The following is a 15082-nucleotide window of genomic DNA, read 5'->3' on the forward strand; positions in this document are numbered from 1 at the left end:
ACTGGGTCCTTACCTTGTGCCAGACGTCGTTCTGTATCAAATCATCACAATTTGATCTCCCAAACCCAGCCAATTCTGGGCACGCCAACCCAGGAGACCCAGGAAGGTGGTGGCCTTACCAAGATGGAGCCACCTGTGCTGCCCCATCTGGCCAGGAGGGGAGGTCAGCCTCCCAAGAACACGTCTCACTGGGCCCACTGCCTGGACTGCACCTGCACTGCTCCTACGTGCATCTGCTGGCAGTGGGTTAAACTGGTTTGAGCACCGGACCGAGTCAGAAAATGTGCAAGTGGTCCCATCCCTGCCAGTTAGAAATGATGCCCTGGGACAGTCGCTTAACACTCCTGTGCTTTGGCTTCCTGTCTTTAAAGAAAATCTGGGGACATGAATACCAGTCCTGGGGTAGCCTGCTTAAGAGTCCATGCAGATGAGATGATGACGGTGAATCAGTGAGATGCTGTACAAAGCCAGGAACGAAGGCTGCCTGGGAGAGACTCTTGGACGGACTCATTTCCCTGGAGAGTTAAAGTGGATCCGGGATTGTTGTTTGTGTGTTTGCGGTGTTGGGGATGTGACTGGAATCATTGTTTGCAAAGGCACTGTTTTCTCTGCCTGCTGTCAGCTCTGAAGAAGGTAGCCAAGGCGCACTAAACCTCACCTGTAAACTGCAGCAGCGTGACGCTCAAATGGATGAGCATTCGTTTTAAGACCTTCTTGCTGATTCTTCTTTTTTTTTTTTAATAAATTTATTTATTTATTTTTTGGCTGTGTCGGGTCTTCGTTGCTGCGCCCAGGCTTTCTCTAATTGCGGCGAGCGTTGCGGTGCGGGGGCTTCTCGTCGCGGTGGCTTCTCTTGTTGTGGAGCACGGGCTCTAGGCACACAGGCTTCAGTAGTTGCAGCGTTTGGGCTTCAGTAGTTGTGGCGCACGGGCTTAGTTGCTCCGAGGCATGTGGGATCTTCCCAGACCAGGGCTCAAACCCGTGTCCCCTGCATTGGCAGGCGGATTCTTAAACCACTGCACCAGCAGGGAAGTCCCTTTCTTGCTGATTCTTGATTTGAAACTGGAAAGCTGAGAGTGGCAGCGTCCTCAGTGGTTCTATTTGAGCTGGGGGAGAAGGGGGTCTTCAGAGACAGAAGGGGTTCCTGGGAGGGCCTGGGCACACCCTGGCTGCATGTGAGTCCTCATACAGCCCCACTCACTCACTTGATTCATCTGAGCTCCCAAGGAGGCACTCTCGGTGCCCCAGGCCCATGGCTGGCACTGTGCTCATCCATGTCACCACCTCCCAGTCCTGATGGAAAGACTCCTTCCCCAGGCTGGTCCACATTCATCACCTGGCTGCTTGATAAGACTCAAAACAATAACCCGATTATAGGAAACATCACTGTGTGCAGACGTGAGATTGCGGGGGTGAGGGGTGTGCCCGCTGAATCCCATGGCCTGGGTGCCCAGCCCTGGACAGGCACACAGTAAGATCCGGTAGGGTGGGTGTTGAATGGGGTCATACCTTTCATTGTCAGACCATGTTCAAATTCAGCATTTCTCTTAAATCTAAGGAGCTGACACAAATGGTTATCTCCAAGTTCTTGTCTTCTCTAGAGCTTGACACAGATGACTCTGAGCACATAATTTCTCAGGCAGAATAGGGCACTGAGCTGGCACCCACTGTGGTGAAGTCACTAAAGGGGCTTGCATGAAGATTATGATTCCCCGGGAGAGTTTTGTAAGAGTTCACTGCCAGGAAGCAGATTCTTAGCTTCCTGTGGACCCTGGAGAAGCTATTGGATGACATTAAGATGGCCCCTCTAGGGGCTTCCCTGGTGACGCAGTGGTTGAGAGTCGCCTGCCGATGCAGGGGACACGGGTTTGTGCCCCGGTCTGGGAAGATCCCACATGCCGCGGAGAGGATAGGCCCGTGAGCCATGGCCACTGAACCTGCGCATCTGGAGCCTGTGCTCCGCAACGGGAGAGGCCACAACAGTGAGAGGCCCGCGTACGGCAAAAAAAAAAAAAAAAAAAAAAAAGATGGCCCCTCTGATACTGGCCTAGGAGTAAGGACTTTTTGTGTCGTGTCTGTGGCCCTTGCCAGGTCCTCCCTCACACCCTTATTCACGGGAGCAGGGCCAGGAGCAGGGCTGACACACTGTCCAGGCCTCGTCAGGGGGTGCTGGGTGTTGCTAATGCATTTCCTTGTCCCGAGCTTGACAATCAGGGATTAAGCGATGACCAAACTTAAAAGCACCTTGGCCTGTTAGTCTCTCCCAGACCACAGAAGAAAGGACTCACTCTCCATATCATTTACCAGCTGGACAAGTTGCCTCTTACCTCTGGGTCTCAGTACCCTCATCTATACAGTGGGACAATACCACGCTCTGTAGACACTGCTGTGATTGCTAAGGACAGTGTCCACTTAACCCAACACGGTGCTTGGCTCATGGGAGTTAAACGGCAGCCATTGTGTTGTACTCTTTCAGACTCACACTAGTCCGTTCTATTGGCACAGCTGAGCACACGTGGAGTTTCCATTGTTTGTTTACTCGCTCTGCCACCGGGTACCACCCTGGCTAGGAGCACTTCTCCAACCCAACCAAATCCAGTTTTGCAAATGTTTGTGTGTTTGCAAATGTTTTGTGTGCTAGATTGTATTTTCCAAAAACAGCCCCAGCAATCTTTCCCTTCCCCTTAAACCGGGGCAGGTTTGTGCCAGCTCTGACTGGCACATAGGAGAAGTGATGCTATTTGATGTCAGAGGCAAGGTCTTAAAAAGGATGCAGCTCCTACATGGCTCTCACGCTCTCCGGGGGACACCCAGCTACCACGTTGTGAGGACGCCCAGGCCACAGGGAGAGGCCTCCTGCAGTGTATAGGCCTACAGCTCCAGCTGAGTCCCCAGCCAGCAGCCAACATCAGTGGCCCGATGTGTGAGTGAGCGAGTGACCCTTCGGGTGGTTCCAGCCTCCGGCCTTTGAGTTGGGCCAGCTGATGTCAAGTGGACCAGGACGTGCTGTCCCCCTCCAAATCTGCCACCATTGCAGAGTCATGGGAACTACAAAGGGTGCTGATTGGGGTGGATCAAGACACAGAGATGGTCCTTAGAAAATGTGCAAAGCAAAACATGGATTTCATATCCAGTTGTCATATATCCATTTTATTTACAGCACCACAATATTATCAGTTAGCTCTCTCTAGACATAGTCTGTAGTTTGTATCAGCCACCCCAGTGTGACTCTGCCCTAACTTTCTGGGACAGCCCGCTTGTTGGGTGATGTTCCAGAAGGTCCGTCCGGACGTGGGCAAGCAGCCACCAGGAAGCACGCCTGTGCTTTCCCCCATCGGGGTGGGGTTAGCAGTGACCCTGAGAATTAGCCGTTGTGGAGAGCTGCACGCAGTTGGCTCTGGCGTCAGCTCTGGCGCTGGGCCTAGGGGTGTCCAGCAGCTGTGGTCCCCTTGGACTGGAGGCTCTTCCTCCTGAGGACGATAGTGACAGGTCCATCAGGCAGCGCCTTGATGATGTTCCAGGCTTCAAACCGTGTGAGGCCCTGCATGGCAGTGCTGGCCAAGTGTAAGATTTCATCTCCTGGCTGGACCGTCTCACTTTGTTCTGAGGCTGCCCCTGGGATGAGAGAGAAGAGAATGGATCCCACAGGTGACAGTGGAACAAGCAGTTACTTCCTACCCTTGGTCTCTGAGGAGCCGGGACAGCTCAGATGGCAACCGGCGACCATCCCTCCGGAACTCGGTGGTCGTTCTGAAAAGAGACATCTCATAAAACGGTGACTTCAAGGCTGGCACACCAGGCTCCAGCTCTCCGTGGCCCTTGGGAGAGGTGAGGCCCGTGCTGTCCCCAGAGAAGGGGGATTTCGAGGAGCTGCAAGCCAGAGCCTGGCTGGGGAGACCTCCCCGGGGAACCGGGTCCTCCTCTAAGCCTCCTTGGATACCATCCCAAGCCCAACACCCCTCCCGCGCACATGTGGTCTCTCTACTCCTAATGAGGTGGCCGGGCATTGGGTGGTGTGGGAATGGAGCTGGTGGGATGTTCACGAAACAATCTTCACAGTGCTTTTGGCTGTGAATGGCCTGGAGAGGACCCCTGGGTCCACATAAAGAGGACATAATCACATACGGCTCCCACTCCTTCAGAGTCACGTAGGGGAAGAGTGCCCTTTTACTGCTGGTGTTGAAAGAAAATTTCCCATCTGTTTGACACAAAGATATCTGCAAATATTTAATAAGAGCAAAAGATAACAGTAATGATGATCCTAATAAAAAAATAGCTAGGGACTTCCCTGGCGGTCCAGTGGTTAGGACTCTGCGCTTCCATTGCAGGGGGGCGTGGGTTTGATCCCTGGTCGGGGAACTAACATCCCGCATGCCGTGCGGTGCGGCCAAGAAATAAATAAATAACTAAATAAAATGGGCCAAGTATCTAAGCAGACATTTCTCAAAAAAAAAAAATTAGCTAAAATATATTGGGCAATTATATATAACAGGCATTGTGTTAACACTTGGCATTTATGGCAATAGTCCTATGAGGTATGTATGCTCTATTAGTATTCCCTTTTCATGTGGGAGGAAACCAAGGGCTCAAGTAGCTCACACAAGCTCCAAAGCTGCTGAGAGGTGCAGCTGTAGAATCCACCTCCCTTGGTCCCTTACATCCCCATGTAAGCAAATGGGGCCAAGATGGTGAAGGGACTTGCCCAGGGTCATGCTGCCACTAGGGGCAGAACTAACACTGGAATCCAGGTCTCTTGACTTTGAGTCCTACGCTCATTCCAAGTTGACCTTCAAAGTTAAAAAATTCTTTCGCAGGGCTTCCCTGGTGGCTCAGTGGTTGGGAGTCCGCCTGCCGATGCAGGGGACACAGGTTCGTGCCCCGGTCCGGGAAGATCCCACACGCCGCGGAGCGGCTGGGCCCGTGAGCCATGGCCGCTGAGCCTGCGCGTCCGGAGCCTGTGCTCCGCAACGGGAGAGGCCACGGCAGTGAGAGGCCCGCGTACCGCAAAAAAAAAAAAAAAAAAAAAAAAAACCTTTCGCAGAACTGGAGTCAACATGGATTTCTGGGGAAGCTCCACGTGAGCCTTGGTCCACCCCCTGGGTTTCAGCAGCTGTAACAGATTTCCCGCTAACAAAACCAGTCTGCAGTGGGGGCGCCTGGGGGCCGGGGAGCAGAGCTGGGAAGGCCTCTGGTCCCAGTACTAAGAGCCCTCAGACACACCCACACCTTTTCTTATAGGTAAGGAGCTTCAGGCCCAGAAGGCACCAGTCACTCAGCAAGTTAGAAGCAGAGCCAGACCAGAAGGCAGGCCACGTGACCCCCTGTCCACAGCTCCCTGCTCTGTGACTCAGGGGGGTCCAGCATGAGAGGCAGTGAAGAATCAGGGTGATTGCCTGTGACAGCTGCCGGCCATTCATGATTTTCACAGGAAAACCCAGGTGACCCCCCACTAGAGGCTGGCTTGCTCCCTAGTCCACGATGAACAAAATCTCAAAATTCTGAATAAAGGTAGGAGCAGACAGGTCCAGCATTAGGGTGAGGTGAGTAAGGCTGAGTTGTGCACCTGGAAAGTCGGACTCTGTCTTTGTTTTACAACTTGATATTTTGTTCATTGTGGACTTTTTGAATTAATTTCGAGTTTTAAAAATATTGCACTGGAACAGTATGTATCTTGATTACTGAATATTTCGGTGCCGCCTTCAATTTTGCACCCAGGGCAGTGCCTCACTTACCTCACCCTAGCCCCGGCCCTGCCAAGCTGAACCAAGCCCAGGTCTGGGTCACGTACAAGGACCCAGTAAAACAGGGGGATTAAGGGGATGTCTGAGCCAAGGAGAACAGGGAGAAAAAGCGAAGTGGAGTCCTTAACAGGCTTGCCCGCCTCCCCAAAGGGCTTGGGGTTGTGGGAAACCGACATGGCCTGGAAGGTACTCAGAAGCCTTTGGGGGGCCTGGCCGGACACCCGCAACTGGAGCAAAGGCTGAGAGGCATACGCACACCGCACCTTTGAAGATCCTGTTAACAGTCAGAGGCTTGTCCCCTTGCAAGGAGCCCTTCCCTCCTTCCAGACTGAAGCCCAGGCCTGCAGAGGTCTTCTCCAGGGTCACTGTGCAGACTGTGGCCTCTGCTGCTGAGAAAACACAGGGGGACTGTTAGGGATGCTCTCAAGTGAGCCTGGCTAATACTCCTGGCAAACTTGTGCGTGTGTACGGATAAACCCAGGCATGTGTGCCGGGCGGCATACAAGGCAGGCCACGTGTTCCGGGGGCCACAAATGACTGCTCAGCCCTGCCGGCATGGGCCTCACCTGTCCAAAGGTGATGTGGCCCATGGGGCTTCCACCATGTGGGGAGAACTTACAGGAATCTATGGAAACGTCACCGGCCACAGAGGCTGAGGCTGCAGAATCTGTGGAACAGTTGAGGTCAGGCGTGGTCTCCACAGTTGGCTTCCTTGTGACAATCACGGCTTGCCTGGGGTCCCGAGCTTGGCGAAGGATGGCCAGAGCATCATTGTGTGTGGCCCCTTTGAGAGACTTGCCGTTGATGGAGAGAACCTCGTTGCCCTTCTGAATAGTCCCTTCCTGGGAGGCCAACCCGTTGGGGAACACCCTGTGAATCTGAGCAAACCAAAGGAAGTCAGGAGCCAGGAATCACCGTATCGGATCTGGATTCTTGCTGCAGGAGGATCTGAACCAGTTAGTCAAACCCAGCAGATCCCTGGGCCAAAAAAATAAGACGAAATGTGTCCTAGATTAGGGCTGCTAGCCAGCATTCCCTCCTCCACCCAGACCAGAGGTCATTAGCAAAAATGGCCAGATTGGCCCTCAGAATCCTTCCCAACACAATGTCCGAGACTATATCACTACAATTAGTTAACATTTGGTTAAAATCTTTTGCCTTATGTGCTCCACATCAGCATTTCCCAGAGTAATTTTCTTCAAGCACTGATTCTGTGCCGTATTAATAGGTATTGTATAAGAAAAGTTTCTGAAGTCTAAGAAAATTAAGAACATTGGATAAAACACAAGCTCTGAAAATGCCTACAGTTAAAAAAATATCCTAGAGACTCTACAGTGCTATTTGGCATGATAATTCTCTAAGAACAGGCCATATAATACAGTGATCCCCCAAAGTTTCGGCAAAGCATCCTTTTTTCCATAGAGAAAATCTCTGGCCCCATCTTCTGCAGAATGCAGAATTCCTGTCCTAGGAAGTCTAGACATTTTTAAAACGCCTACCCTAGAAATTCTGATCCTTTAACTCCAGTTAAAAGGGACCATCGCCCACCCCCATTCCCTTTCTGAAAAATATGTGGGATTAAAAAATCTCATGTCTTTGCCTCAGCCTTTTTAATGATGTAAATTCTAATGTGCTTAATTAAGAGGATTGAATGACAGCATGGATGGGCAATCACTAAACTCTGCTACGTGATGTTTTGCTGTTATCATCTGAACAAGGTTCTTTGTTTCTCTAAACTGTTTCAGTGTTAGAAATCTGTTATGGGGTCAGATGTGGTCAAAATCCCTTGGTTATAAGACCCAAGTAGGAAGCAGAATCTCTGCTCTGCATCTCAGTCTGTCCTCTATAAATGAAGCATACATGCCACCAATCCCCCATCCTGAGGTATGGGGAAGATGACTTGAACATGCCAGTGAGAGCCCAGCTTGCTCTTGGTCATGGGCAGTGCTCAATGTTAGTTCTCTTTTAATGAATCTGGAAAGGAAGGGAAGTGCTGAAGCACAGAAGGAGAAAGGGGAAGTCTGGTGCATATGATCAGCTGGTGTGTATCGCTCCTGGTTTTTGAGGCAGTGCCTCAGGGATGGAGAGCAAATGGGATGCAGAGAAGTCCCGACTCAAGGAAAGACCCACAGATCCGAAGAACTCTTCCCACAGGCAAGCTCTCTTTTCTTCTCTTCAAATAGAAAGCAAACTGCACCATCAGGAACGTCTTTATGATGCTCTGCTACGTGCTTAGTGTCAGAAACAGGTCCTCATTGGTTTTACATGCTTTTATGCGGTAGAGAGCTTGCTTACAAAGAAGGAAGTTGCTGCTCACACACAACTGACTCCGAAGTGACCAATAGGAATGGGCCAAGTTACCACTGCCAGGGGGTGTGGTGTGTTTTAACGCTGGCTGCCCCTGTGAGCTGGAGGGTTTGTTTTCAGCTGAGCAAGGGAGTTCAGATGAGCCCACATGAAGGATATGCTGAGACAACACAGCCATGGGGGTGACACCAGTGCACTCAGCTTTGGAGAGATGAAGGAGCCATGTCACAGCTGGGTCCGTGAAGATGGGATGACCAGAAACCATCTGGGTCAGGTGCAGGTAGCCTAAATAGTGGGCAGAGGGCAGCAGCCAATGCTGATCAGACTGTGTGGACCAAGAAAACAGGGTCCACAGGGAAAGATGCAGAAGATCCAGGATCGATGCCTTCCCCAGTCTTACCCCGGGCTCTAGTTGGTCCTGAGAGAACAGGGCGCTCGACCGTGAGATCTGAAGCTTCACGTGCATCCTGGGTTGCACTGTGCAGTTCCTGATCTTTCCAGCTGGGCCCCATTGCCCTCAACCAACCATCAGATCTGCTTCACAATCATGCATGTTAACATCCCCAGTCTCCCAGTGGGCAAACCCAGGAAAACAGCCTCGGGTACAGGATCTGCCTTCCCAAGGGCTCTTTCTGTCCAGGTGACGCCTCTTTCCGTCTAGGTGTGCTATGCTACATATCACAGCCAGGTCTTCAATCCTGGCTGTAAACCTTCTTGAAAAGGATCTTAAGTTCCTGCCCTGACCTCACACCCAGTGGCCTGGGGTCATGCATTCCTCTGATCTCTCCTAGTAAGTGCTCCCCCCTCCCAGGGCCAGCTCTGACGCGCCCCCATGGCTGGGCCACTCACCGTGATCACCTTGTTTTCTAGATCCGCACCTCCTGCCAAGGTGAACCCAAGGCCAGCCCCTTCCTCCTTGTGCAAGATGGTAACGTGGATGTTGTCTAATTGCTGCAGAAGGAAACGTATATATTAAAAAACATTTCATTGCAACAGCGTGAACAGTTTAACAAGTGTTCCAACATCAGGCTGATTCGTTCTCAAACCCCAGCTTGGCCACGCTCCCAGGTATGTCAGACCCATTTCATCATTTGTAAAGAGAAGACTATAATTCCTGTAGTCATGGGAAGCTCAGAAGAAAAAAAAAATGTGCATAAGGCAACCAATAGAGTTCTTTTCCTCTCCTGTTCACGCAATCCACATCCACATTTGTATGGAGACAGGGCCGGGTGCTACCAAGTCAGCTGGAAATCCCAGCGTGTGAGATAACACAGCTCTGGCACTTTGGCTGGGACAAGATGAGGTCAGCTTGTAGGACTCTGGGTCAGCACAGCCGGGAGCCGTGCTGTTTTGCAGAAGTTGGCTGCTGCATCTTTACACCTGCTGCTCCATGTGGCACAGCAGCTGCATTTAGGAGCCCAGCTGACTCCTTGCCCTAGAACACACATGCGTGCATGCGTGCGCACACACACACAAACACATGCCCACCCAGGCACACACCGTACTCCCCGGCCTGCGCCTGGGCTCAGCTGGAGCCAGAATAATTGCTCTGCAGTGTCTAAAGTCAGAGACCCTTATTCCGGTCTCTGTGGTGGAGGGGTCTCAAACTCAAATGCATACAGGACCCAGGCAGATGACTTAAAAGAGCAAAATGGGCAGATGTGAGCGACAGGAACTGCAGAGAACTGAGAGCACATCTGCTTAAGAGGACCCACGGCTACATAGGAATGCGGACCCAGTGCTACAAGATCATTCGTTCCTTTTCCAAAAAGAGAGCAGCCAGAAATCCAGGTTTTGATTCAGGTTTGATAATATTTAGAATATAATACTTTTTTTAAAAGCACCAGGCACACCACATAAAATATACCTGCACGCTCTCGGGCCATCAGTTTGTGACTTAGCGCAAGGGAATAAACTTATGTCAAAGAATTCGCTTGCTCTGGAACCACCAGAGCATCTGCTGCGCAGCTGGCTCTATGATCATTTGATCTGGAGTCCCCAAGACCCAGGAAGGATGAAGGGATGAATGGACCTCACTGTCCCGCCTCTATGCCAGCACTGGCCCAAATCTCCCAACTTTGACCCAAGTGTCAGCTTACTTGCCCTATAAGAGCCCTTTGTCAAATTGGAAAGCAAATACTGTCCCAGGAACACCCCAGGCAGGACCGCTCTTTGTATTTTACGCAACAATTTTGCCTCTGTTATTTCATTTGAATTAGGCCCTGGGGATGACGGTCCCAGTGCACAGGTGATGAGTGAGAGCCCCAGAGGATGAATCCCGGCCCAGGGCATCTTGTCAGAATCACCCATACCCTGGATCTAGGGAGCATCAGCTATGGTCCCTCCTTATCCTCTCATCACAGTCTGGATGATTCCAGCACAAAAAGCCTGCGTGGACTAGGGCAGCCCAGGCGGATGCAAGGCCCATGAGCCCGTGTTCATCTCCGCTGAATGGGCCTCAGCTCTGCCTGACCACTTCCTCTCCATGCACCTTTGGGTCGTGCTCAGAAGGCATAGGGGAAGTGGGACTTTCAGAATGACTTGACTGAAGTGTGGGAACCCTTACGAGCCCTGGGATCAGTCACCTCTCGGTGTGCAGGGCAAGTCTTCAGGCAAGAGATCAGAACTTGCAATGGATGGCTCACTCCCATGCAGCATCTCCCTGGAGACGCACACTGGGCAGGCAGCCCGTGGGACGTGGAAAGACCACGGAACGTGGAGATAGAAAACCTAGGCTCTGCGACCTTGAACCTCGCCTTCCTCATTTATTAAAGGGTCAAAAAGATACAATAAGTACACCTACAAAGCTCCCTACACCGGAAGGTCTTACTGTGGGCCAGTGATAGACGGCCCCTCTGCCCTGGGCAGGATACAACCCGAGTCTGGTGTCAGCCCCTGGGAACTCCCTTCTCGACCTCAAGGAGCCCAGAGCAGCGTGTGCTCCTTCCCCTCCGGCCCACCTGAAGTGACCACACTGCTCATATCAAGGCCTTCATCTCTGTAAGTGCTTAGAAAAGAAACCTACCTTTAATGTTGCTTCATCCAGAACCTTCACTTCCTCTATGAGCTTCTTAAATTCCTCGGAGCTCAGCAGGGAGATAACCGATTGACCAGACTGAGGAGCGCAGTGGTCGGAGTTGTCGGCTTCCGTGGGCTCACCGAGACCCTCTGTGTATTCTCTCAGCTCCAAAAGGCTTTCATAGGGAGGACCCGCACACAGTATGAATCATGACATTAATAAGAGCTCACACCCTTAGCATAATTACTCTCTTCCAAGACGGTGCTGACGTCCGTTCTATTATTTGGTGCAACAAATGCACAAATAGATACCAGCATCCCTCCACTATAGAGATGAGGAAATTGGGGCTTAGGGAGGGGGAATAACTTGTCTATGGCCACGTGGTTATGAAAGGCCGAGATCTGGTATTCGAAATCACAGATCATGGTTTGTCTGACTCCAAAGTCTGTGTTCAGAGCCTCAACACCTCACCCCAGAGTATAACTGATGCTTTGGACAAATCTGCACCTAGATGGCCACCAAGACTGATGTCCTTTCACACACACACTCACCTTGGCCTCCTTCACAGATGTTGTCAGCACCTGCCTATCCTACCTTAGCACCTAATCACTACAAATGGTGCCCACTTAGCTAGCAGCTGGCCTTCCTTTTTCTTTTGAACTCACTTTGGTACCTGTAGCTATTTTTTGCAATGACACTTCATATTTTGCATGAAACTGTGGTTTGGGTGATAGGGATTATTCCTCCCTCTGATTGACAGATCTTTACTGCTAGAAGGTGGAGGGGGTCTCACAGCAGTAACTGCTAATGGTGAGCCTTGCAGTTCCAGAAGAACAGACTCTCTGCCAGGAAGAGCAAGCTCCTGGGAAGCCTAAATATTAAAGGCTACGATTCTACCACTGACCAACCCTAATGCTTGAGTTGGTCTGGCTCTTCAGCCCCTGATCCGGGTGTGTCTTGGTGTAGGGGTCCCCAACCCCCGGGCCGCACAGCAGGAGGTGAGCGGCGGGCGAGCGAGCAAAGCTCCATCTGCTGCCCCCCTTGCTCCCTACTGCTCCCATTACAGCCTGAACCTCCCCCTCCCCCCGGGTCCGTGGAAAAATTGTCTGCACGGAACCGGTCCCTGGTGCCAAAATGGTTGGGGACCGCTGCTTTGGAGGATCTCTCCTGTTCCCTCACTGTAGGTGGCACCTGATAGAACATCACAGTAGCTGGCACCTGATGGAACATCTGGGTCAGTGAGTCTCAAACATTTCTCAGCAATTTAAGAACAATACATGACACTGATCAATGCACAGTTGTTCTGATTCAAGAGGGAAGACTAAACCCCAGCCCTGCAGCAGGAGCTCTGGGGCACTGCTGGGAGCCCCCCGCGCCCCCGGTTCTGTGGAGCAGGTCTTGCCCAGCTCCTAATTTCAACTGAAGGGGAAACCGAGGGGGAGTGTGGAAGGAACCAGCTCACGGTCAGGGCATCAGTGTGGGAGATGGGACTGGGGCTCAGGTGTCTGAACTCCCAGGCCAGGGGGCTGAACCCTGTGCAGAGTACAGGTGGATTTCTTTGGAGAGAGGGAGGTAGCAAGAACCCCCAAGGGATCATCTCCTGGCCTCGTTCGGGTCTTCCTGAGCAATGGCCGGATATGTCCAAGGTGTGTTAGTTCCCAATATGCACGTGTAATTCAGCAGGGGGCCAGTTCTGTCCCCCCCTCCCCCCCCCTCGGCCGGGTGTTGTGAAAACTCCTTAATACAGAAGGCAGAGGTGTGACACACACACACACACACGCGTGCGCGCGCGCGTGCGCACATGTAAAAGAACAGGTGGAACAATCCTTTAGCAAACCTGAGCGATGTTTTACAAGACAGAGGATTATAAGAGGAAGAAAGGCAAGAAAGTTCAACACTGGGCAGAGACACTCACTTGAGCGAGAAGCCCATGTCTGAGGCAGGAGCTTCAGCAGAGCTAATTGCAGCAGGATCTTCACTGGACGCCATGGGGGGCGACGCCCCTTCCTTGGGGCTGCAGGAGGTCTGGCCACAGGAGGCGGAAGACGGAAGGCACAGCAGGGACTTCATGACAGCCGATGACACCTGGCTGCTGATGGAGTAGAGTTTACTGGTCTTTTCATCCAGTGGCTTCATCTCACAGGACTGGGTCCTGCTAAGGGGGAAGCTCCGTGCACGCTGGCTTGGTATCTTGACCCCTGGGCCTCGAGATCCCTCCATCTGTGTCGCCAGCAGCCTTGAGAAAGGGTCGGGGTCCGAGGAGAGGGTTTTCTGACCGGGCTGCTGTCTGGGGGGAGGGGACTCCAGCACACCGGGGTCACTGGCCTCCAGGGCTGCGAGGGAGGCTGGAGGCAGCTGCTCTGGCTCTGGCCACTGCTGCTCCACGGCAGGGGGACCCCCTCGCCCTGAGACACCAGGAGCCCGAGAAGCCCATCCTCCCTCTTGCTCCCCAGGAGGTTTTGCTTCTGCCCCGGAGGAGCTGGAGGGCTGGAGCCTTAGTCTCTGGGCTCCTTTGTCAGGCCGGTGAGAAGAGCCAAAGGTTTCAAAGGAGCTGATCCTTTGCTTGATGGAAGAGGAGGCCCGTAGGGGTGGCCCAGGGCGCTCCCTGGAGGTGGGTGTCGGCTGGCTGGGGGAGGCTGCCTCTGGGGGCTGCCTTGGGGCACGATTCCTCAACTCTTTCAAGCTTTGGCGAAACCAGGTGGGCTTGGGGGCCACTGGAGGACCCTTCTTCACCGTGCTGCCGTCCGCCGACTTGTAAACTGTGGGACCGCCACTGGTGGTGTCCAGTTTGGGCACAGTCGCATCTGGGCGGCCCTGAATCCCATCTTCCTCACCCAGCGTGACGACGGGCTGCAGTGGCGTGTGGCTATGATTCTCGCTCATGACGGGGCTAAAGAGATTTTTGATGCAGTCAGAAATTCTAACCCAAGGGTCTTCGGTGGTGATATCAAGGGTATAGTCCATCCGAGCCTGCCTCTTAAGCAGTGGGTGTTTTATTGGAGACGTTGGCGTCACTGGGGAGCAGAAAGGCCAAAGCTGTGCGTTACCCCTGATCGTGGGTTTTCTTCCTAAGTTCTAGTTTCAAAGATGAATAGCAAGGATGCTAGAGGAGACGATAAGCAGAAGTGGTGGATCCCTTGTTGGGTGAGCTGCTACCCCAGGTGCTATTACCTGGCTAAGTGTGAACAGGCAGGGACACAGAACCAGAGGACCAGAGCTGTGAGTTATCTCCACAGCATCCCAGCATTTTAGAGCTAGAAGGGTTCGCATAGAATACCTAGTCTGATCTCTGACATTGTATGATTGAGGAACCCAACATTCATGAGGGTAAGGGGTCATCTGTTGGCAGAGCCAGGGTGAGAACCCCTGTCTCCTGATTCCCCACTTGCGTATTCTTTCCGCTGTACTAAATAGCCGCTTAGATAACTCACTAGAACTTTAAAGGCCAAAGCAGTCCTCTTACCTTTTAAACTTTTAAGCCAAGGGTCACAAATTGGCAGCCGTATTTGGTTTGGACCACCATGTCATTAAAAAGCAAAAGTGGGCGTGCACGCCTTCAGATGGGGCACACCCCAGCTCTACGCAGTTACAGCCCTCACCCTCACCAGGTCAGCATTTCACACATTAAAGCATCCATCTGGTGCCTGAAGTCATGTGAGTTTGCTGCTCTCCCTACTCAAAGAATTAACCAGCTTGCTCAGCAAAGGAGCATTCCCCCTACCTAAAGAGCTGATGAGAGGATTCCAGGTAGAAAGAAGCTCTGTGACAACGATTCCCAAACTTGGCTGGCACATTGGAATCTGGAGGACCTAAAGAATGCTGATGTCCAGCCCTGGGTTCTGATGTAATACACCGGGGATGCAGCCTGGGCATTGGTGTTGGAGCAGCCCCACAGGTCGTTCCAACCTGCTCTATCAGGCACGCCTAGTCAAGTTCAGCCCCTCACCACTGGTGGTCTTTCTTGGAAGCCAGTCTTGAACAAGCCAGAACAGGAGAGTCTGCCCGGACTCTTTCC

At 52.3% G+C, this 15082-nt stretch overlaps 1 protein-coding gene across 1 annotated transcript in view; it reads right to left on the reverse strand.

The window, feature by feature from the left end:
• Positions 1–3139: 3139 nt before the first annotated feature.
• The window catches only part of IL16 (interleukin 16), a 76401-nt gene continuing 64458 nt past the window's right edge, over positions 3140–15082 (reverse strand). Inside the window, exons 13-18 of the mRNA XM_007470077.1 lie at positions 12983–14081; positions 11074–11242; positions 8898–8999; positions 6361–6619; positions 6005–6127; positions 3140–3615 (exon numbers count right to left, since the gene is read on the reverse strand). Of these exons, the coding sequence (XP_007470139.1) occupies positions 3422–3615; positions 6005–6127; positions 6361–6619; positions 8898–8999; positions 11074–11242; positions 12983–14081 (1946 nt within the window). The 3' untranslated portion in view covers positions 3140–3421. The remainder of the gene's footprint in view (positions 3616–6004; positions 6128–6360; positions 6620–8897; positions 9000–11073; positions 11243–12982; positions 14082–15082) is intronic.

Source organism: Lipotes vexillifer, unplaced genomic scaffold, assembly GCF_000442215.2.
Source record: "Lipotes vexillifer unplaced genomic scaffold, Lipotes_vexillifer_v1.1 scaffold532, whole genome shotgun sequence".
NCBI lineage: Eukaryota > Metazoa > Chordata > Mammalia > Artiodactyla > Lipotidae > Lipotes > Lipotes vexillifer.